This window comes from Aegilops tauschii, chromosome 4, assembly GCF_002575655.3.
Source record: "Aegilops tauschii subsp. strangulata cultivar AL8/78 chromosome 4, Aet v6.0, whole genome shotgun sequence".
Taxonomy (NCBI): domain Eukaryota; kingdom Viridiplantae; phylum Streptophyta; class Magnoliopsida; order Poales; family Poaceae; genus Aegilops; species Aegilops tauschii.
In genome coordinates, this window is record NC_053038.3 from 34,959,091 (window position 1) to 34,982,394 (window position 23,304).

Here is a 23,304-nt window from a genome sequence, read left to right on the forward strand (position 1 = left end):
TGGGTCATTTTCAGCCACAGTTCAACAATTCGTATAACAAACATTCAGGTTCAAAAAGGGTTCACCACAGACATCATTTCTTAGAAAGGACCATCACAATAAGTTCCAGTTTAACATAGAGCTACCACCACTCCAAGTTCAACGACATAAAAGGTACGACCACTCCAAGTTCAACGACATAACAAATTGCACTCGAAGTTCAACATTATAAAAAAACTAAGATGACTAGTGCTTTCCACGCTTGCTGGCTCCTCCCCCCTCTTGACGCTTATCTTCTTCACCTTCCTAGGAAGAGGAACCCGCTCCGCCTCCGGTTCAACATCGTCATCCAAATAGTCATCCAAAGCCGCCATCCGCGAGGTGCCGACCGTCCTTTTGCCTCTTTGGGTGAAGTCTTCAGGTGTGTACTTGTTGATTCCCCTCCTAGGCTTCAACTCGTATGCAGACCGAGCCTGGTACGTCCCCAAGGTCATATCATCAGCCTGGAAATATGCCCTAGAGGAAATAATAAAAGGTTATTATTATATTTCTTTGTTCATGATAATCGTCTATTATTCATGCTATAATTGTATTGTCCGGAAATCGTAATACATGTGTGAATACATAGACCACAACGTGTCCCTAGTAAGCCTCTAGTTGACTAGCTCGTTGATCAACAGATAGTCATGGTTTCCTGACTATGGACATTGGATGTCATTGATAACGGGATCACATCATTAGGAGAATGATGTGATGGACAAGACCCAATCCTAACCATAGCATAAAAGATTGTGTAGTTTCGTTTGCTAGAGCTTTTCCAATGTCAAGTATCTTTTCCTTAGACCATGAGATCGTGCAACTCCCGGATACCGTAGGAGTGCTTTGGGTGTGCCAAACGTCACAACGTAACTGGGTGACTATAAAAGTGCATTACGGGTATCTCCGAAAGTGTCTGTTGGGTTGGCACGGATCGAGACTGGGATTTGTCACTCCGTGTGACGGAGAGGTATCTCTGGGCCCACTCGGTAATGCATCATCATAATGAGCTCAATGTGACTAAGGCGTTAGTCACGGGATCATGCATTGCGGTACGAGTAAAGAGACTTGCCGGTAACGAGATTGAACAAGGTATTGGGATACCGACGATCGAATCTCGGGCAAGTAACATACCGATTGACAAAGGGAATTGCATACGGATTGATTGAATCCTCGACACCGTGGTTCATCCGATGAGATCATCGTGGAACATGTGGGAGCCAACATGGGTATCCAGATCCCGCTGTTGGTTATTGACCGGAGAGGCGTCTCGGTCATGTCTGCATGTCTCCCGAACCCGTAGGGTCTACACACTTAAGGTCCGGTGACGCTAGGGTTGTAGAGATATATGTATGCGGAAACCCGAAAGTTGTTCGGAGTCCCGGATGAGATCCCGGACGTCACGAGAGGTTCCGGAATGGTCCGGAGGTGAAGAATTATATATAGGAAGTCCAGTTTCGGCCACCGGGAAAGTTTCGGGGGTTACCGGTATTGTACCGGGACCACCGGAAGGGTCCCGGGGGTCCACCGGGTGGGGCCACCTATCGAGGGCACCAAAGACGGTTTTAAAACGTCGCAGAACATATGAGATGTTCCAAAGACTGAAATTGGGATTTCAGACTAGTGCCCACGTCAAGAGGTATGAGACCTCTGACAAGTTTCTTAAGCCTGCAAACTAAGGGAGGAAAGCTCAATCGTTGAGCGTGTGCTCAGACTGTCTGAGTGCCACAATCGCTTGAATCGAGTGGGAGTTAATCTCCCAGATGAGATAGTGATAGTTCTCCATAGTCACTGCCACCAAGCTAGTAGAGCTTCGTGATGAACTATAACATATCAAGGATAGTTATGATGATCCTTGAGCTATTCGCGATGTTTGACACCGCGAGAGTAGAAATCAAGAAGGAGCATCAATTGTTGATGGTTAGTAAAACCACTAGTTTAAGAAGGGCAAGGGCAAAAGGATACTTCATGAAACAGCAAGTCGTTTGCTGCTCTAGTGAAGAATACCAAGGTTGAACCCAAACCTGAGACTAAGTGCTTCTGTAATGAGAGGAACGGTCACTGAAGCAGTACTACCCTAGATACTTGGTAGATGAGAAGGCAGGCAAGGTCGACAAAGTATATTGGATATACGTTATATGAATGTGTACTTTACTAGTACTCCTAGCAGCACCAGGGTATTAGATACTGGTTCGGTTGCTAAGTGTTAGTAACTCGAAATAAAAGCTGCGGAATAAATGGAGACTAGCTAAAGGTGAGATGATGATATGTGTTGAAAGTGTTTCCAAGGTTGATGTGATCAAGCATCGCATGCTCCCTCTACCATCGAGATTTGGTGGTTGCGCTGATCATGATTGGATTATGTTTACCGCAAAACGGTTATTCATTTAAGGAGAATAATGGTTACTCTGTTTATTTGAATAATACCTTCAATGGTCTTGCACCTAAAATGAATCTCGATCGTAGTGATACACATGTTCATGCCAAAAGATATAAGATAATAATGATAGTACCACATACTTGTGGCACTGCCACTTGAGTCATATTGGTGTAGAACGCATGTAGAAGCTCCATGTAGGTGGATCTTTGGACTCACTCATTTTTGAAAAGATTGAGACATGCGAACCATGTCTATTGGTATATATGCATGAAGAAACTCCATACAGATGGATCGTTTGGACTCACTTGATTATGAATCACTTGAGACATGCAAATCATACCACATGGGCAAGATGACTGAAAGGCCTCGTTTTCAGTGAGATGGAACAAGAGAGCAATTTATTGGAAGTAATACATTTTGATGTATGCAGTCCAATGAATGCTGAGACATGCAGTGGATATCGTTATGTTCTTACTTCACAGATGATTTGAGTAGATGCTGAGTGTATTTACTTGATGAAACACTAGTCTGAATTATTGAAAGGTTCAAGCAATTTCAGAGTGAAGTTGAAGATCGTCGTGACAAGAGGATAAAATGTCTGTGATATGATCATAGAGATGAGTATCTGAGATACGAGTTTGGCACACAATTGAGACATTGTGGAAAGTGTTTCACAATTAATACCGCCTGGAACACCATAGTGTGATGGTGTGTCCGAACATCATAACTGCACCCTATTGGATATGGTGCATACCATGATGTTTCTTATCAAATTACCACTATCGTTTATGGGTTAGGCATTAGAGACAACCGCATTCACTTTAAAAGGGGCACCACGCAATTCCGTTGAGACGACACCGTTTATAGAAACCTAAGTTGTCGTTTCTTAAAAGTTTGGGGCTGCGATGCTTATGTGAAAAGTTTCAGGCTGATAAGCTCGAACCCAAAGCGGATAAATGCATCTTCATAGAATACCCAAAAACAGTTGGGTATACCTCCTATTTCAGATCTGGAAGCAAAAGTAATTGCTTCTAGAAACGAGTCCTTTCTCGAGGAAAAGTTTCTCTCAAAAGAATTGAGTGGGAGGATGGTGGAGACTTGATAAGGTTATTGAACCGTCGCTTCAACTAGTGTGTAGCAGGGCACAGGAAGTTGTTCCTGTGGCACCTACACCAATTGAAGTGGAAGCTTATGATAGTGATCATGAAACTTCGGATCAAGTCACTACCAAACCTCGTAGGATGACGAGGATGCGCACTACTTCAGAGTAATGCGTGATCCTGTCTTGGAAGTCATGTTGCTAGACAACAATGAACCTACGAGCTATGGAGAAGCGATGGTGGGCCCATATTCCGACGAATGGCTCGAGGCCATGAAATCCGAGATAGAATCCATGTATCAGAACAAAGCTGGACTTTGGTGAACTTGCCCGATGATCGGCAAGCCATTGAGATAAATGGATCTTTAAGAAGAAGACGGACATGGACGGTAATGTTACCGTCTATGAAGCTCGACTTGTGGCAAAGAGTATTTTCACAAGTTCAAGGAGTTGACTACGATGAGTTTTTCTCATCCGTAGCGATGCTTAGGTCCGTCGGAATCATGTTAGCATTAGCTACATTTATGAAATCTGGCAGATGGATGTCAAAACAAGTTTCCTTACCAGTTTTCGTAAGGAAAGGTTGTATGTGATACAATCAGAAAGGTTTTGTCGATCCTAAGGATGCTAAAAGGTATGCTAGCTCCAGCGATCCTTCCATGGATCAGAGCAAGCATCTCGGAGTCAGAATATACGCTTTGATGGGGTGATCAAAGTTTTTGGGTTTATACAAAGTTTGTTAGAAACTTGTATTTACAATAAAGTGAGTGGGAGCGCTACAACATTTCTGATAAGTATATGTGAATGACATATTGATGATCCAAAATGATGTAAAATTTCTGGAAAGCATAAAGGGTTGTTTGAAAGGAGTTTTTCAAAGGAAGACCTGGATAAAGCTACTTACATATTGGGCATCAAGATCCATAGAGATAGATCAAGACGCCTGATGATACTTTCAAAAGACAGCACACCTTGACATGATTTTGAAAGAGTTCAAAATAGATCAGCAAAGAAGGAGTTCTTGGCTGTGTTACAAGGTGTGAGTATTGAGTGAGACTCAAGACCTGACCACAGCAGAAGATAGAGAAAGGACGAAGGTCGCCCCCTATGCTTTAGACATAGGCTCTATAGTATGCTATGCTGTGTACCGAACATGTAGTGTGCCTTGCCATGAGTTGGTCAAGAGGGTACAATGGTGATCCGGGAAAGGATCTCATGACAGCGGTCGAACTTATCCTTAGCACCTAGTGGATTAAGGAATTTTCTCGATTATGGAGGTGGAAAGGAGTTCGTTGTAAAGGGTTACGTCGATGCGAACTTTGACACTAATCCGGATGACTCTGAGTAGTAAACCGGATTCGTATAGTAGAGCAATTATTTGAAATGGCTCCAAATAGCGCGTGGTAGCATCCACAAGATGACATAGATATTCGTAAAGCACACGGTTCTGAAAGGTTCAGACCCGTTGACTAATAACCTCTCTCACAAGCATAACATGACCAAACCAGAACACATTGAGTGATAATCACATAGTGATGTGAACTAGATCGTTGACTCTAGTAAACTCTTTAGATGTTGGTCACATGGTGATGTGACCAGTGAGTGTTAATCACATGGTGATGTGAACTAGATTATTGACTCTAGTGCAAGTGGGAGACTGTTGGAAATATGCCCTAGAGGCAATAATAAATGGTTATTATTATATTTATTTGTTCATGGTAATTGTCTATTATTCATGCTATAATTGTATTGTCCGGAAATCGTAATACATGTGTGAATACATAGACCACAACCTGTCCCTAGTAAGCCTCTAGTTAACTAGCTCGTTGATCAACAGATAGTCATGGTTTCCTGACTATGGACATTGGATGTCATTGATAACGGGATCACATCATTAGGAGAATGATGTGATGGACAAGACCCAACTTAAGCATAGCATGTCCGGAGGTAAAGATTTATATATGGGAAGTCTTATTTTGGTCGCCGGAAAAGTTTCGCGCTTTATCGGTATTGTACCGGGAGTGCCGAAAGGGGTCCGGGGGTCCACCAAGGGGGTCCACCAGCCCCGGGGGGCCACATGGGCTGTAAGGGGTGCGCCTTGGCCTATATGGGCCAAGGGCACCAGCCCCAAGAGGCCCATGCGCAAGAGATAAGAAAAAGGGAGAGTCCTAAAGGGGGAAGGCACCTCCGAGGTGCCTTGGGGGGGGGGGAAGGACTCCCCCCTGGCCGCACCCTTCCTTGGAGGAAGGGGCAAGGCTGCGCCCCCCCTCTCCCTTGGCCCTATATATAGTGGGGGGAAGGGAGGGCAGCAAGATCTAAGCCTTGGGCGCCTCCCTCCTCCCCTGCAACACCTCTCTCTCTCTCGCAGAAGCTTGCGAAGCCCTGCCGGAGACCCGCTACATCCACCACCACGCCGTCGTGCTGTTGGATCTCCATCAACCTCTCCTCCCCCCTTGCTGGATCAAGAAGGAGGAGACGTCGCTGCACCGTACGTGTGTTGAACGCGGAGGTGCCGTACGTTCGGCACTCGGTCATCGGTGATTTGGATCACGGCGAGTACGACTCCGCCATCCACGTTCATTGGAACGCTTCCGCTCGCGATCTACAAGGGTATGTAGATCCACTCCTTTCCCCTCGTTGCTAGTAGACTCCATAGATGCATCTTGGTGAGCGTAGGAAAATTTTAAATTATGCTACGATTCCCAACAGCCTACACTGACTGGGGAGGAAGTTAATGATGATGATCATGAAGCTTCGGATCAAGTTACTGAACTTCGTAGGTCCACAAGGACACGTTCCGCACCAGAGTGGTACGGCAACCCTGTCCTGGAAATCATGTTGTTGGACAACGGTGAACCTTCAAACTATGAAGAAGCGATGGCGGGCCCGGATTCCGACAAATGGCTAGAAGCCATGAAATCCGAGATAGGATCCATGTATGAAAACGAAGTATGGACTTTGACTGACTTGCCCGATGAGCGGCGAGCCATAGAAAACAAATGGATCTTTAAGAAGAAGACGGACGCAGATGGTAATGTGACCATCTACAAAGCTCGACTTGTCGCTAAGGGTTATCGACAAGTTCAAGGGGTTGACTACGATGAGACTTTCTCACCCGTAGCGAAGCTGAAGTCTGTCCGAATCATGTTAGCAATTGCCGCATACTATGATTATGAGATATGGAAGATGGACGTCAAAACGGCATTCCTTAATGGCTTCCTTAAGGAAGAGTTGTATATGATGCAGCCGGAAGGTTTTGTCGATCCTAAGAATGCTAACAAAGTATGCAAGCTCCAACGCTCAATCTATGGGCTGGTGCAAGCATCTCGGAGTTGGAACATTCACTTTGATGAGATGATCAAAGCGTTTGGGTTTACACAGACTTATGGAGAAGCCTGTGTTTACAAGAAAGTGAGTGGGAGCGCTGTAGCATTTCTCATATTATATGTGGATGACATACTATTGATGGGAAATGATATAGAATTCTTGGAAAGTATAAAGGCCTATTTGAATAAGTGTTTTTCAATGAAGGACCTTGGAGAAGCTGCTTATATATTAGGCATCAACATCTATAGAGATAGATCAAGACGCCTCATTGGTCTTTCACAGAGTACATACCTTGACAAGATATTGAAGAAGTTCAGTATGGATCAGTCCAAGAAGGGGTTCTTGCCTGTATTGCAAGGTGTGCAATTGAGCACGGCTCAATGTCCGACCACGGCAGAAGATATAGAAGAGATGAGTGTCATCCCCTATGCCTCGGCCATAGGGTCTATTATGTATGCCATGCTGTGTACCAGACCTGATGTAAATCTTGCCGTAAGTTTGGTAGGAAGGTACCAAAGTAATCCCGGCAAGGAACACTGGACAGCGGTCAAGAATATCCTGAAGTACCTGAAGAGGACTAAGGATATGTTTCTCGTTTATGGAGGTGACGAAGAACTCGTCGTAAAGGGTTACGTCGACGCTAGCTTCGACACAGATCTGGATGACTCGAAGTCACAGACCGGATACGTGTATATTTTGAATGGAGGAGCAGTAAGCTGGTGCAGTTGCAAGCAAAGCGTCGTGGCGGGATCTACATGTGAAGCGGAGTACATGGCAGCCTCGGAGGCAGCACAGGAAGCAGTCTGGATGAAGGAGTTCATTACCGACCTAGGGGTGATTCCCAATGCGTCGGCCCCAATGACTCTCTTCTGTGACAACACTGGAGCTATTGCCCTTGCGAAGGAGCCCAGGTTTCACAGGAAGACCAGGCATATCAAGCGTCGCTTCAACTCCATTAGTGAAAGTGTTCAAAATGGAGACATAGATATTTGTAAAGTACACACGGACCTGAATGTAGCAGATCCGTTGACTAAACCTCTCCCTAGGGCAAAACATGATCAACACCAGGACGCAATGGGTGTTCGATTCATCACAATGTAACTAGATTATTGACTCTAGTGCAAGTGGGAGACTGTTGGAAATATGCCCTAGAGGCAATAATAAAAGGTTATTATTATATTTCTTTGTTCATGATAATCGTCTATTATTCATGCTATAATTGTATTGTCCGGAAATCGTAATACATGTGTGAATACATAGACCACAACGTGTCCCTAGTAAGCCTCTAGTTGACTAGCTCGTTGATCAACAGATAGTCATGGTTTCCTGACTATGGACATTGGATGTCATTGATAACGGGATCACATCATTAGGAGAATGATGTGATGGACAAGACCCAATCCTAACCATAGCATAAAAGATTGTGTAGTTTCGTTTGCTAGAGCTTTTCCAATGTCAAGTATCTTTTCCTTAGACCATGAGATCGTGCAACTCCCGGATACCGTAGGAGTGCTTTGGGTGTGCCAAACGTCACAACGTAACTGGGTGACTATAAAGGTGCATTACGGGTATCTCCGAAAGTGTCTGTTGGGTTGGCACGGATCGAGACTGGGATTTGTCACTCCGTGTGACGGAGAGGTATCTCTGGGCCCACTCGGTAATGCATCATCATAATGAGCTCAATGTGACTAAGGCGTTAGTCACGGGATCATGCATTGCGGTACGAGTAAAGAGACTTGCCGGTAACGAGATTGAACAAGGTATTGGGATACCGACGATCGAATCTCGGGCAAGTAACATACCGATTGACAAAGGGAATTGCATACGGATTGATTGAATCCTCGACACCGTGGTTCATCCGATGAGATCATCGTGGAACATGTGGGAGCCAACATGGGTATCCAGATCCCGCTGTTGGTTATTGACCGAAGAGGCGTCTCGGTCATGTCTGCATGTCTCCCGAACCCGTAGGGTCTACACACTTAAGGTCCGGTGACGCTAGGGTTGTAGAGATATATGTATGCGGAAACCCGAAAGTTGTTCGGAGTCCCGGATGAGATCCCGGACATCACGAGAGGTTCCGGAATGGTCTGGAGGTGAAGAATTATATATAGGAAGTCCAGTTTCGGCCACCGGGAAAGTTTCGGGGGTTACCGGTATTGTACCGGGACCACCGGAAGGGTCCCGGGGGTCCACCGGGTGGGGCCACTTATCCCGGAGGGCCCCATGGGCTGAAAGTGGAAGGGAACCAGCCCTTAGTGGGCTGGGGCGCCCCCCCTTGGGCCTCCCCATGCGCCTAGGGTTGGGAACCCTAGGGGGGAGCTTCCCCCTTGCCTTGGGGGGCAAGGCAACCCCTTCCCCCTTTGGCCGCCGCCCCCCTGGAGATCCCATCTCCCAGGGCCGGCGCACCCCCCAGGGGCCTATATAAAGGGGGGGGAGGGAGGGCAGCAACCTACAGCCTTGGGCGCCTCCCTCCTCCCCTGCAACACCTCTCTCTCTCTCTCTCGCAGAAGCTCGGCGAAGCCCTGCCGGAGACCCGCCACATCCACCACCACGCCGTCGTGCTGTTGGATCTCCATCAACCTCTCCTTCCCCCTTGCTGGATCAAGAAGGAGGAGACGTCGCTGCACCGTACGTGTGTTGAACGCGGAGGTGTCGTCCGTTCGGCACTCGGTCACCGGTGATTTGGATCACGGCGAGTACGACTCCGTCATCCACGTTCATTGGAACGCTTCCGCTCGCGATCTACAAGGGTATGTAGATGCACTCCTTTCCCCTCGTTGCTAGTAGACTCCATAGATGCATCTTGGTGAGCGTAGGAAAATTTTAAATTATGCTACGATTCCCAACACAAAGTTCATCATTGGAGCTGAAGGGATCACCGAGTTGCCTTTCCTGACTAATGCGTTGTACTGGTGCTGGGCTACCTCATCAAAAACGGTGGGTTCTTCCAGAATCTCCTCAGCATACGCCGGCTGGCATACCTCCACGCGGGTACTTGCAAGAAACCATGCGAGATAGTTGTTGAACGCGATCGGGCAGTGCTCACGAAGCTGGGCTCGTTTTCCAGCCCTTGCTTGCTCCACACTAAGAGCGAACTGCACGACATACTTCCTGTGATGGCTGGCCCAATCCTTGATGTTCCGCTGCTTTTTCCTATCCAACCTGCAAGTTAGAAACAGAATATTAGCATCATCGAAACCGCCGAGAAGCTGCTAAGTGCTGAAGGTTAATTATATCTTACGCGTGTAGCAACTTGTCCGTGTCCTCCCACTCCGGCGGGTGTGGCTGGAACAAACCAAACTGGCGGAACACCCGATGTGGCAGGTGAAGCTCAACCGCCCAGTTGCATATCAGTGGGCACCGCATATGCCAGAGATCCCTATCCCTAATGCACATCGGATTAAGCCTGAACTCTATAGGGTTACCAAAACTCTCTCCTTTTCCATACGGCTCCCATTCCACCTGCAAAATGGGATTGAATGCAAAATTGATATCGAGTGAAGATACAAGCATGATAATCACTTATGCAAGGTCGGTTCACCTGCTCAGGCGTGATCGCGTCCAGCTCGCTCTTGTACAACTTGTACATTACCGAGGGATCATCCGTCGTCTCATTTAACACATCCCACTTGTAAGCCCAAGTGGGGAGCCGTAGTGGGTCGTCTTTATCGTCCCAATCCTCGTACTTCACGGTCTTAGGTCGTCCAACCGGCAAACGCTCCCAGCTCCATATGGAAAGTGCGAGCAGACAACCACCAATACCTCCAGTGTGCCTACAACTGGCTTCGTCCAACTGCACATAAAAAAGAACATGGTCAAATTTGCCGCAAGAGCGCATTGATAATGTATCAATGAAGTGAAAAGGAAACAACTTCATACCTGTCGATACAAGTAAGCTAGTGTCGCCGAATCCCAACTCCATTTGCTATCGAAGACGGTCAACGCCTTCAGCCACATCCATGGAGCATTCTTGCCTGTGCCATCAGCAAACATTGTCCTCGATATCACGTACCACATGTAGACACGAGCATATGTCTTCACCATGTCCTCATTAGCATCATCGGGGCAATGACAGAAGTTCGATGATATCCACGTGAAAGTAGCGCCCGCTGCGACTCTTTCCTTCTTCTTATCTTCTGCTTCTGGCTCCCGAGGCTCCGGAGGAACCATACCGATAAGGGCTTGCATCTGCGCGCGCCACCCTTCAGAATCGGTGTTCATACATAAAGGATTGCCATCGATAGGAAGACCGGTGATCATAGCAATATCCTGCAGCGTCACGGTCATCTCCCCGGTCCGAAGATGGAAAGTGTGTGTCTCCGGCCTCCAATGATCAATAAGCGCGGTGAGTGCTGCAGCATTGTTGGGTGGCGTCGACCGGCGGACCAACTCAATGAAAGGGAGAAGTCCTGCCTCCCTAACATAAGGTGTGTACCGCTCATCATAGCGCATCCCTCCAAGGCTGATCCCGTGAGACCGAAGCTTCAGAGGTGCAAGCTCCTACAAACAAACAAATCATAACATTACATATGGGGCATTTGTGTTTGAAAAAACATACGAAATTCATAACACCGGCCACTTTCAGTATTACCCGCTGCTGCACCGACATAGCGTACGACCGGTGTTGTTTGTCCCAATGATCATCGAGAAGCCAAACCATCCTAACAATTTCAACAAAGCATTCTTGTCAACACGATTATCTTTTCAATTCAAAAAAACTAAAGTAGGCCTACTACATGCAAGATTCAAAGCATATGTATCCAAAGCATTCTTCTCAATACGAGTATAACATGGCCTACTTCATACAAATAACTTTTCCATAGAAATAACATGTCAATCTATATATCCAAACTATATAAATAACATGTCAACCTATCTATCCAAACCACATTCTAATCTAACAAAAGTTCCCCAAATCTAATATATGCAAGATTCAAACAAAAGTTCCCCAAATCTAATACATGCAAGATTCAAACAAGGGTTCCCCAAATCTTCAAAATATAATATTTTCTATGGATACAAAGAAGGGGATCGGAGGAGAGTACCTTCTACGATGGATTGGTGAAGAAATGCACGGACCAAATCGTCGGATCGGAAGGATTTGGGAGAGGGGATTGAGAGGGGGAGTGCAGAGGGCCGCCGCCCTGTTTGTTCTGTAACTGGCAATGGGGAGGGTGGGGGAGGAGAGGGCTGGCGCGTTTGCAGATAAGTCACAGTGCAGCGCCTAGCCGCTAGGCGCTGCACATTACACGTGTAGCGCCTAGCCGCACATTACACGTGCGGCGCCTAGCTCGGAGGCGTTGCACTGCTGGGTGCGGGCCCATGGGCTGCCACGGTGGACAGAGGTGCAACGCCCCGGAGCTAGGCGCTGCACCGTAGGGTGTGGCGCCGGCGTGGCGGGCGCTACACAAAAGGGTTAGGGGTGTGAAGTAGTTTCGCACCCAGTTCATTCTATGAATTTATTTCGTTTCCAGGTCAAAATTGTCAAATTTGCCATATATAGCGGGGCTAGACACACGATGTAACCTATGCCAACATAATAGCACATGCACGCAAGGGGGAGCCAGCGGCGTGTGCCGGCGCCCGGGTGGCCGTTGTGCGGTATTGTGACGGTGTCACGGGGAGGAGCGCCCGTAGTGAAGCCCCGGGGATGTAGCCATATCGGTGAACCTCGTTAACAAATCTCGGTGTCGTACTCGTGTGATTGCTTGATCCTCGGATGATCGACGAAGTGCCTCGGATTTATTCTAACAAGTGGTATCATGAGCTAGGTTGTTCCAAGATGATGGATTGTCGATTTAGAGGCAGGTTTGATGTTTTGATCGGTATCGTGATGAGCACGGTTGAGATCGATGGGAAGACGTCAAGGCGACGAGCAATCACGGGGAGTAGCGGAAATCGGATGGGCATGCAAGCAGTCGAGACTTGTTTGCTGAGGAGCCGTGCAAGTTCGATGCATACGGTGCGAGCTAGGAGTACATGCGAGATTTGTTTGGAAAACAAAACCGGACCGAGTCCAGGGAGAACACGTGTCTCTGCGACGAGTGTACCTGCGGTGCAGTATAAAAACAGCAGCAGGCAGCCTCGTGACGAGTCAAGGAGGCAGGCCAAATCTAGCGGAAAGTTCCATATAGTGATACACGTACATCAGGAAAGCTGAGAATTGGCAAGAAAGCAATTGCTAGCATCGGGAATTGAGCCAGGAGCTGCTTCACGTGAAGACCAGAAGATTTTTTGTTCTTTGGTTGGAATTTGCTATTAGTGCACAAGGGTGTACCACGTCAGGTTTTGCTTGTGTACTTGGGCATCACGGAAAGCTCGGATAATTTTTCGTAGGGTCAGCCGTACAAAGAACTGTGGCGCCATCGGGTACTAGGTTTGAGGTGGAGAAGTTCGACGGGATTGAAAATCTTGAGTTATGGCAGACATGGGTGAAACATTTGTTGGCACAACAGGGATGCTTGAAGGCGTTGCGGAAAGTCATGCCAGCTAAAGATGGAAGTTTCATGTGATGGATGAGAATTCGCGGAAGATGATTGGGAAGCCTCAAGCGTGTCGTGCAGCCGGATATGTTCGGCTGGGTCGGACTGGACAGTCTGACGGATCGACGTGAGTCGGTTGGTACAGAAGCGGTGGTGGGATCGGCGAAGACGACGTAGGAGCGTAATGCTGATGGTGACCGACTTCTGGGGCGTGGAAACACGTGGCGCATGCCTGAGGGCTTGTGTGGCTTCGACAAGACTATGGCGCGGGGTTGATTCAAGACGGTGCACATGTGAGCTTGAAGTCGATGGGGCGCGAGGGTGGACTGATCATCTACCATGGAGTCATGTTGAAGGTGGAGCTGGATTGAGAGGCTACGGCGTAAGTCGACAGAGAGTCGAAGCCTATTCAGCGGGAAAAAGCGAGTGACATGCAGTTCGGGCTGGAGCCCAGTGGTCTGATGGAAGCGTGAAACTCGTCATCGGTCGGTGATGATCGGTGGTACTCTGCAGTGGGGGTTGAGTGGTGTGGGTTCGCGACCCTTGAGACTCGACCGGGACAGCGGAGGCTCGACGCGGTAATAGCGCCGAGGCGTGCGGTATGCACGTGGCATGGAGACGGGCCAGGGCTCTGGTGGTCATACATGTGGTGAGACAACTGCGAATTTGACTCGGGATGACTACAAGCAACGGTGAAATTCCTACAAGTTTCAGATCCATCAGACCACTGGGCTCCAGCCCGAACTGCATGTCACTCGCTTTTTCCCGCTGAATAGGCTTCGACTCTCCGTCGACTTACGCCGTAGCCTCTCAATTCGAACTTGCACGACTCCTCAGCAATCCAGGGCCTTGGGCCACCTCTGACACGTGCACCTGGGTCGCGTCGCTGCTGCCGCAATTCGCGTACGCCGCCTGACGCTCGCCCGATCGATCCACCTGATCGACCGCCGCACGTCTCGACTCACATATTGGATGCCACACATAAGAGTTACCTGAACAAAACATCACCGCTCCTTTCTTGACCGCCTGTCTGAAACTTGTAGGAATTTCACCGTTGCTTGTAGTCATCCCGAGTCAGGTGATGATCACTTTCACGCAGATCAGTGATCAGTGTGTGATGGCGTTGGACGGATACTCTGGAAGTTGGGAGCACAAACTAGAGTAACAAGAAACTTAATTTTGCTCGAGTGTTGACTGTGATCAAGAAAAGAAGGGACTACAAGTTACATGTGGAGTCATATGGAGTCTTTGGAGTAGCAGCGGTACTCATGGGATAAGCTCAAGTCCAATGTACATGGAAGTTTGACGCATTGACGAATTCAAGGTGGTGGAGAATATTCGCCAAGGTGGAGTTTGTTAGAGTTGTGTCGAATATTGTGTACAAGGTAGGTTACAGTTGGACTCTAAGTTGTATTGTGTTTAGGTAGGATATGGAGTCGTGTCCTAGTAGGACACTTGTATCCTAGGCCTCTCATATATAGCGGGGCTAGACACACGATGTAACCTATGCCAACATAATAGCATAGGCACGTAAGGGGGAGCCGGCGGCGTGTGCCGGCGCCCGGGTGGCCGGTGTGCGGTATTGTGACGGTGTCACGGGGAGGAGCGCCCGTAGTCAAGCCCCGGGATGTACCATATCGGTGAACCTCGTTAACAAATCTCGGTGTCGTGCTCGTGTGATTGCTTGATCCTCGGATGATCGACGAAGTGCCTCGAATTTATTCTAACAGTGCTCGATAAGTGGAGCTGGTAAATACAGTAGTATGACTTTTCCACTGCTAGTTTTTTTTTTCTTTTTCAGAAAATTCTACTGCGTAGATTTCGATTTTTCCAGTGGTTACGAGGCCCTTGTTGCTTGATGTGAGCAAAAACCAAACTAGCTTAGTTCTTGCCTCTTTGACTCTTTGTGAAAAAAAACGGGCACACGGTTTCGTACATAAAAGATACTACTATGTGAAAACAGCCATGCAGGGTTCTAGATGCTGCTGTAAATAAAATGATGAGAGCGGCGATAGAGCTCCCGGGCTCGCTGCTCACGCTATGTGTTCCAATGGCACAACGACGCGTTGGTACGGGGATTGAATGGGATCGTAGATAGGAGGAAAAGCTACCTAGCGTCCAGCACTGTTATACGGTGACTTCGCCGTTTGATTTGACGACGCCGGTGCATAACGACTCGCGACCTTCACGAAACAGAAAAAGTTAGGAGCGCATTTCGTAAATAAAAAAAACTAGTGGAGCGGACACTCTATATTATTATTTTTCTTTTCTTTTCCGGTTTTATTTACTCCCTCCGTTTCTAAATATAAATCTTTTTAAAAATTCCACTATGAACTACATACGGAGCAAAATGAGTGAATCTACACTCTAAAATCTATCTATATACATCCGTATAGAGACCATATTAAAATATCTAAAAGGATTTATATTCAGAAACGAAGGGAGTGCATTTTAATTCAATTTTTGTCTTTTGGGTAAATACACGTGCTAAAAATATATAATATTCACATACATCAAAGAACTGCTCGTGGATATACAAAATTTTCAAGTGTACTTCAATTTTTTTTTATGCGTGTACTAAAAATATTCACCATGTTAAAAAAATCAACTCATATTTTTAAACAAATTCATGATGTATTGTAAAACTTGTTTTTCATGCAATAAAAATTATTCATAGTGTAATTCATACATGTTCATCGGGTAATATCAAAACACTCATCATGCGTTAACATGTTTGATAGTTACATCAACATTTTTCAAATGTGTGAAAGTGTTCATCGTGTATTAAAAATCTAAATTGGAGTTTATAAAAATGTAATCGTGTATATATAAAAAATCATTGTGTTTTCCAAAATTGTTCATAATGTAATTCAAAACCTTTTAGCGTATATTTGAAAGTGTTCATGACACTCGGGCCCTAATTATTCAAAACCTTTTACAAAATATTCAACATGTAATTACAAAATATCATCATGTATTAAAAACTGTGCATGACATATCTTTTAAAACATCATTACTAAAAAAAGTTCACCCTACACCAACCGGGACTAAAGGCCCCCAGCCCCCCGGCGCGGGCTCGTGCCACGTGGTGGGCCTTTGGTCCCGGTTCGTGTTGAACTGGGACTAAAGGGGGCACTAAAGGGCCTTACGAACCGGGACTATAGCCCGATTCTGCACTAGTAGGGTGAGGGTGAGGGCGCAGCGGAGGTGAGGGTGAGGCGTGCTTGCTGATAGCTTTCATGGTGGTGACGGCCGCCGGCCGGCGAAAACATCATCGCCATCATCAATGCAACACGCAACACTGTGTTCTTTGCCATCTTCAAGAAGCGGGAGGGGAGGTGAGGGTGAGGGGAAGGCGGAGAAGATGAGGGGAAGAGGGAGAGAAATCCCGGCGGTCGGCCAACACATAAACCATCACCCCACTTCCATTATCGGGCCGGCCAGCAAATAACCCAAATGATAACGCCCACATATGTGGCACGAAGCAACATTGCCCAAACGCCTCCATTACCATTCATTTTACCACATCAAAACATATGACATCAGCAGGAATCTTTTTGATTTTCAGCTATAAAATGGTTTATCTTCTAATAAAAAAATTCAATTAAAAATTCGTTTTCATCATTAAATCCGTCCCGACAAGATCTTCAAAACTAGATCCCATGTTGATATGTTTCGACGAGAAAAAAAATTGGCCAAAAGTTGCCATGATGTTTACACTGTAGTTGCCATAGTGTTTACACTAAAGTTGCCATATGACAATTTTAGTTTATTGATCATGGCAATTATAGTATTTTGACCATGGCAATTCCAGTACTTTGACCATGGGAATTACATGTATCATGGCAATTTTAGTTTATGGTTCATGGCAAGTCTAGTTTCCTAATTTCTCGATTTATAATATGTCAAAAATTACTTTTAAAGATAGAAGACAAAATAGCTGAAACATATCATGGCAACTTGCCGCTGCCATGGGCGTCACCCCCCTGCAGCTCCTCGTGGAAGAAAATTTGGATTATATACCTCCACAATAATTTTTTACCGAGAAAATTAATGTGCCAACATCACTAGCTATGGATATGCATATGCATGATGGATTCAGTGACCATTGTGATATCTCAGTATCTGGACACAACCGACTAGACGCTACATAGCTGCTGCTCAACATCCAGTGCACATATCAATCTCACCTGACGAGCTATCACAATTGCACAGCAAAAAAAATTACTACTTGTTTAATGATGATGAAGCGAGTCAATGGCATCTCGGAAGCACTCTTGGAACCTCTGCATGCCAGCCGCCGGCAGAGAGATGCCCACCTCGATGCCGCCGGCGCTGCTCCGCCCTTCTGCCACCGCCATGGCACCGGTTCTCGCCACGGACACGATCTCCACCTTGGCCGGCCGCCCGAACCCAAAGTCCACCTCGTACACGCGGAACCTCGGCGACCCGGCGACAGTCCACATCCCGGCCATGGCAGCCTCCCTAAACTTGTCCAACCACAACGCGATCGTCTCGGGTGACCTGATGCCGCGCACCGCTTCCTCGATCGCCGCAGCTAGCGCCGTGCACGCGACGAAGAGGCCGCTGGCGCCGGCTTCCGCGAGCTGGTCCATGGGCGCGGCGTGCATGGCGCCGCCGACGCAGTTGCCGAGGTACTCGTCCGGGACGGGAGGCTTCATCCGCGCGCGGTGGTCGACGGGGAAGACCAGGTACGTCGGGCGGTCGCCGCCGTTGCTTCCTGCATCGTCTCTGGCTCGCTGGTAGCAGGACCACATGAAGCCGAAGGTGGCCACCAGCGAGGAGCATCGCGGCGGCGGCGCGCCTCGCCGCGCCGCTTCGCTGGCTACCACGTCCTTGACACGCTGTATGTCTTGTTTGGACAGTGTGAAGGTGGCGAGGAGCTTGTCGTCCAACTCCTTGACGTGCTCCATCTCGTCGGCCGACGGCATGGCTTTGACGAAGACGTCGTAGAGACCCGTGGCGTCCTTTATGAGAGTTCTGTCGATGACAGGAGGTGACGGAGCGACGACGCCGGTGCCGGCCGCCGCCCAGGTGTGCAGGAAGCGCGTGGAGATGGCGCCGTCGCAGGCAGCGTGGTGCACGGCCACGCCAATGGTGAGGCCACGGTGGAGCACGGTGGCCTGCAGCGCGAGCACCGGGCCCCCCTTGGGAAGAGGCGGTGCGAGCGGCCCGATCTTGCAGACCTCCCTCGGCTTGTCAACCACGAGCTCGTCGATGTCAACATCGTCGCGGTACTCGGCGACGGTGAAGGTGACGCCGTCGCCCGGCTGGTAGTAGATCTCGTAGCGGTCAGCCGTCCCAGGCGTGAGGCGGAGGCGGCCGGCGAGCGGGTAGTAGGCGTGGAGAGCCTGGGGCAGCGAGGTCCTGAGGTTGGAGAGGATGGCGGGGACGTCGGCGTCGGCGGCGAGGCGGTAGAAGAAAACACGCTCGACGGGCGGGGAGTTGAGCCAGAGGACGTCGAAGAAGGTGAGCGGGAGGGAGGACTCCAGCGGGGCGGCACCGGCGCTCGGCGAGGGCGCTACGAGAGTGGTCTCGAGGACGCTGAGAATCGCGGGTGGCGAGGCTTGCACTGGAACTTGCACTTGCTGCGCTGGCGCCATTGCTGCTATTTGGTACTAGGAACTTGCACTTGCTGTGCTGGAGTACTAGGAAGTATGCACTTGGACTTGGTGATGAAGCAGAGGCGCAGAGCAGCTTAATACTAGAAGGTCTGTATGGCTTGCTCACATCATCTCTGACGACAACGTACCAATTCTGGTGGCGCCGAGATTTCGAGTTTCCCCGTGGTTACCAGTTGCTGCCCGATACGTGTAGCTAGCGAACACGTTCTTGACTTCTTGTCGACAGATCGACGTGCAGCGAAGCTGCTTCGTAAGTGAAAGATATGTGAAAGGATCATGCATGCATGCTTCTAGATGCTGGAGGAGTCAAGTAATACATTTTGACCTATATTTTTCGTATATACATATAAATGACCTTTATAGCAGCATCTAGAAGCATGCAGGATCCTTTCACATAGTAGCTGTCGGCGTTCATAGCCACTATCTAATTATTACACAAAGATCTCGTATATATTTTCTTTTAATTACACGAATCACGGCGATTAAATGAAATGGTCAATAGGATCGACCAAGAAATTGGTATATCGCAGTTAGCAGAGAAACATCAAAACCATATGAAATAAACAAGGCAAAAGGAAAACAATACAATTCGCAAATATGAAATATGCATTGTCTCCACCATTAACATATTCAATTTTTTTATTGTATATTTTTGTATCCCATCAAGCAAGCCACATCAACATCATAAAAAACACAATTTTGCCATGCGGACAACAAATGATAAGCATTACATTTGACAAGGACAAGTCATTTGGAATGACAACTTTACCTAATTTCAAAACATTTCATTGTAGTTGTTGTTCTTAGAAACTAGCAAACGGGCCCACGTAAGTGCGCGGGCAACATCTTTAGTGGTTTAAAATTGTATAACATTTTATTTTAAAATACTTATGTTGAGAGTTTTATCTTTTGTTGAATGATTTTTAGCTACACCAAAAATAGTGTTACCGCTAAATACCATTGGATTTGTAATGAAAATTACGTTCCTAATATAAAAATTCATAATTACCAGTTAATAAAACGTACGAAAAGTAATTGTCACAAATAAATATAAGAAAATGTGACGACATTTAAAACATCATCTATTTCCTATTGGACGGACTATAATGCTTATATAATAGATAACGGGCACTCTAGAGTTGGTCTTGAACTTTTATCCTTTAGAGTTAAGAAGAACGAGAACTTTTATCCTTTAGAGTCAAGGACTAGAAGGGTTGGCCACGCTGCATTGCGCCATCAGTGTTGTTGGGATTTCATATTTTTTTGTCTGTTATTTGGTTTGCCGTGTGGGGGTAATGGTGTTTTATTTAATAATGTGGTGTTTTGGTGGGATTCTTGACAGTGTGATTCTCGGTTATCTACTAGTCAACTCATAATTATGTGCGAAAGTTTCTTGTACCGGTGGCCTCATGTGGTTTTGTATTATATGAGTGCTATAGTGTCACGTGTTGATGCTTCTTTTTTCTAGGTGATGAGAGGATGCACATGACTAATATATTTTTAGGATGGTTGCTGCCGATTAACTTGAGAAATCCTTGATCCAGTTAAAATCGTGAATCAAATTCAAAATTGACTACCTTCACTCTAGGACTCCCGGTATGCAATATAAGCTGGAGGCCGGGCTCGTAGATAGACATATTAAAATCTCTTGGTATTTTACATGTACTTATACACACCCAACCGTAATATACACAAGCAAGACATAGGGTATTATCTTCTCCGCAAGGGTCCGAACATGGGTAAATCTTGCCCCTGTTACCATCGTGCCAAGTCATCTAGCAAGGATACAGATGTACTGGATTTAGCTCTGATACCTAGCCTTAGATGATACAAAGCTTTTGAAATATAGCTCCACCGAGATCAAAATATGTGTAATTCGCTTAGGCAGAAACCACACTGTGTAAAAGGACTCGTCGGGTGTGTCTTGGCTTAATAATTCTCAAGTATGCGATTCAGCATATGAGCTACAAAGTAGGACCTAATTGAAGAAGATTTTTTCACGAATACGTAAAGCTTACATGGCCTTTCATTGACAGAAGGAATAGAAAGAGTACAACGAAGGGTACAACACATGACACGAATGCAGACATGCTGAACATGGTGCCCGAAGCCTGGACCAAGAGCGACAATGCGGAACCAGCTACAAGTCCCAACATCGCCAAAGCCAACACTGATGACACCACGAGCAATCAAGATAGTGCCTTCAAGAAGGAAGAAGACACCGAGACATCATCGCCATCCGGTCCTACAAGCTGGACCTAGGGTCTCGTCTGAGCTTGAAGAGGGGTGCAGCTGAAGGCGATGTCAGCGCCTCCAATAAGGAAAAATGACACCCGCGGGCGCCACCGCTGCTAGCACCAGCATGACGAGCAGGGATTTCTCCCTGGCCCGAGGCTGAGCAATCCCGTAGCCACCAGGTATGGAATCTTATATGAGGAAGCCAACGTTGGCTGGAAGCACCAATTTAGAAGGGGATTGGTTGGTATGTTCCTACTGCCAGAGGGTGGCACCGCCTACGGACTTACGAGCATCGGATTTGGCAAAACGAGGAGGCTTTAAGGTATACAGGGTAGGGTCAGCAGCGAAGCAAAGACTATCGTATGGGGAGGCGACATCAACCGGCAACGCCAGCAAGCTAGGACTGGAGGGACGTGATACGCCCATTTTGCATCATGCTTTTATGTTGATATTTATCGTATTATGGGCTGTTATTACACATTATATATAGCACAATACTTATGCCTTTTATCTCTTATTTTACAAGGTTTACATGAAGAGCGAGAATGCCGGGAGCTGGAAATCTGGATTGGAAAAGGAGCAAATCTGAGAGACCTATTCTGCACAACTCCAAAAGTCCTGAAACTTTACGGAGAATTATTTTGGAGTTAATAAACAATATTGGGCGGAGAAAGTACCAGAGGGGCCCCACCAGGAAGCACAATGCGGGGGGGGGGGGGCGCCCTACCCCCTGGGCGCGCCCCCTGCCTTGTGGGCCCTTTGGCAGGCCTCCGGTGTCCATCTTCTGCTATATAATGTGTTTTGACCTGGAAAAAATCAAGAGGAAGCTTTTGAGACGAAGCGTCGCCGTCTCGAGGCGGAACTTGGGCAGAAGCAATCTAGGGCTCCGGCGGAGCTGTTCTGTCGGGGAAACTTCCCTCCCGGAGGGGGAAATCGAAGCCATCATCATCACCAACGATCCTCTCATCGAGAGGGGGTCAATCTCCATCAACATCTTCACCAGCACCATCTCCTCTCAAACCCTAGTTCATCTCTTGTATCCGATCTTTGTCTCAAAACCTCAGATTGGTACCTGTGGGTTGCTAGTAGTGTTGATTACTCCTTGTAGTTGATGCTAGTTGGTTTATTCGGTGGAAGATCATATGTTCAGATCCTTAATGATAATTAATACTCCTCTGATTATGAACATGAATATGCTTTGTGAGTAGTTACATTTGTTCCTGGGGACATGGGAGTAGTCTTGTTATAAGTAATCATGTGAATTTGGTATTCGTTCGATATTTTGATGAGATGTATGTTGTCTCTCCTCTAGTGGTGTTATGTGAACGTTGACTACATGACACTTCACCATGATCTGGGCCTAGGGGAAGGCATTGGGAAGTAATAAGTAGATGATGGGTTGCTAGAGTGACAGAAGCTTAAACCCTAGTTTATGTGTTGCTTCGTAAGGGGCTGATTTGGATCCATATGTTTCAAGCTATGGTTAGATTTATCTTAATTCTTCTTTCGTAGTTGCGGATGCTTGCGAGAGGGGTTAATCATAAGTGGGAGGCTTGTCCAAGTAAGGACAACACCCAAGTACCGGTCCACCCACATATCAAATTATCAAAGTAACGAATGTGAATCATATGAGCATGATGAAAACTAACTTGACAGTAATTCCCATGTGTCCTCGGGAGCGCTTTGCATTATATAAGAGTTTGTCCAGGCTTGTCCTTTGCTACAAAAAGGATTGGGCCACCTTTCTGCACCTTAGTTACTTTTTTTACTTGTTACCCGTTACGAATTATCTTATCACAAAAATATCTATTTTTGATAATTTTAATGCTTGTAGAGAATACCTTGCTGAAAATCGCTTGTCATTTCCTTCTGCTCCTAGTTGGGTTTGAAATTCTTACTTATCGAAAGGACTAGGATAGATCCCCTATACTTGTGGGTCATCAGGACGCAGATCCGAGCTGTCGTGGCCATAGCCGCCGGGAGATTGGCGAGCAGGTGAACTGGAGGGGATGCGGTCACTAGTCGCTGAGGCCGAAGCCTCTATGCAGAGAAAGCCGTCAAGCCCTGGACACCAAAAAACGCGGGTTCGAGGCCGCCAGGGTTGAAGCAGCGCCA

At 47.1% G+C, this 23,304-nt stretch overlaps 1 protein-coding gene across 1 annotated transcript; it reads right to left on the reverse strand.

The window, feature by feature from the left end:
• Nucleotides 1-17,305: 17,305 nt before the first annotated feature.
• On the reverse strand, nucleotides 17,306-19,170 carry LOC109786877 (phenolic glucoside malonyltransferase 2). The gene has a single exon (XM_020345440.4). It carries the CDS (start codon nucleotides 18,928-18,930, stop codon nucleotides 17,542-17,544), a length of 1,389 nt encoding a protein of 462 aa, XP_020201029.1. The 5' UTR covers nucleotides 18,931-19,170; the 3' UTR covers nucleotides 17,306-17,541.
• Nucleotides 19,171-23,304: the final 4,134 nt, after the last annotated feature.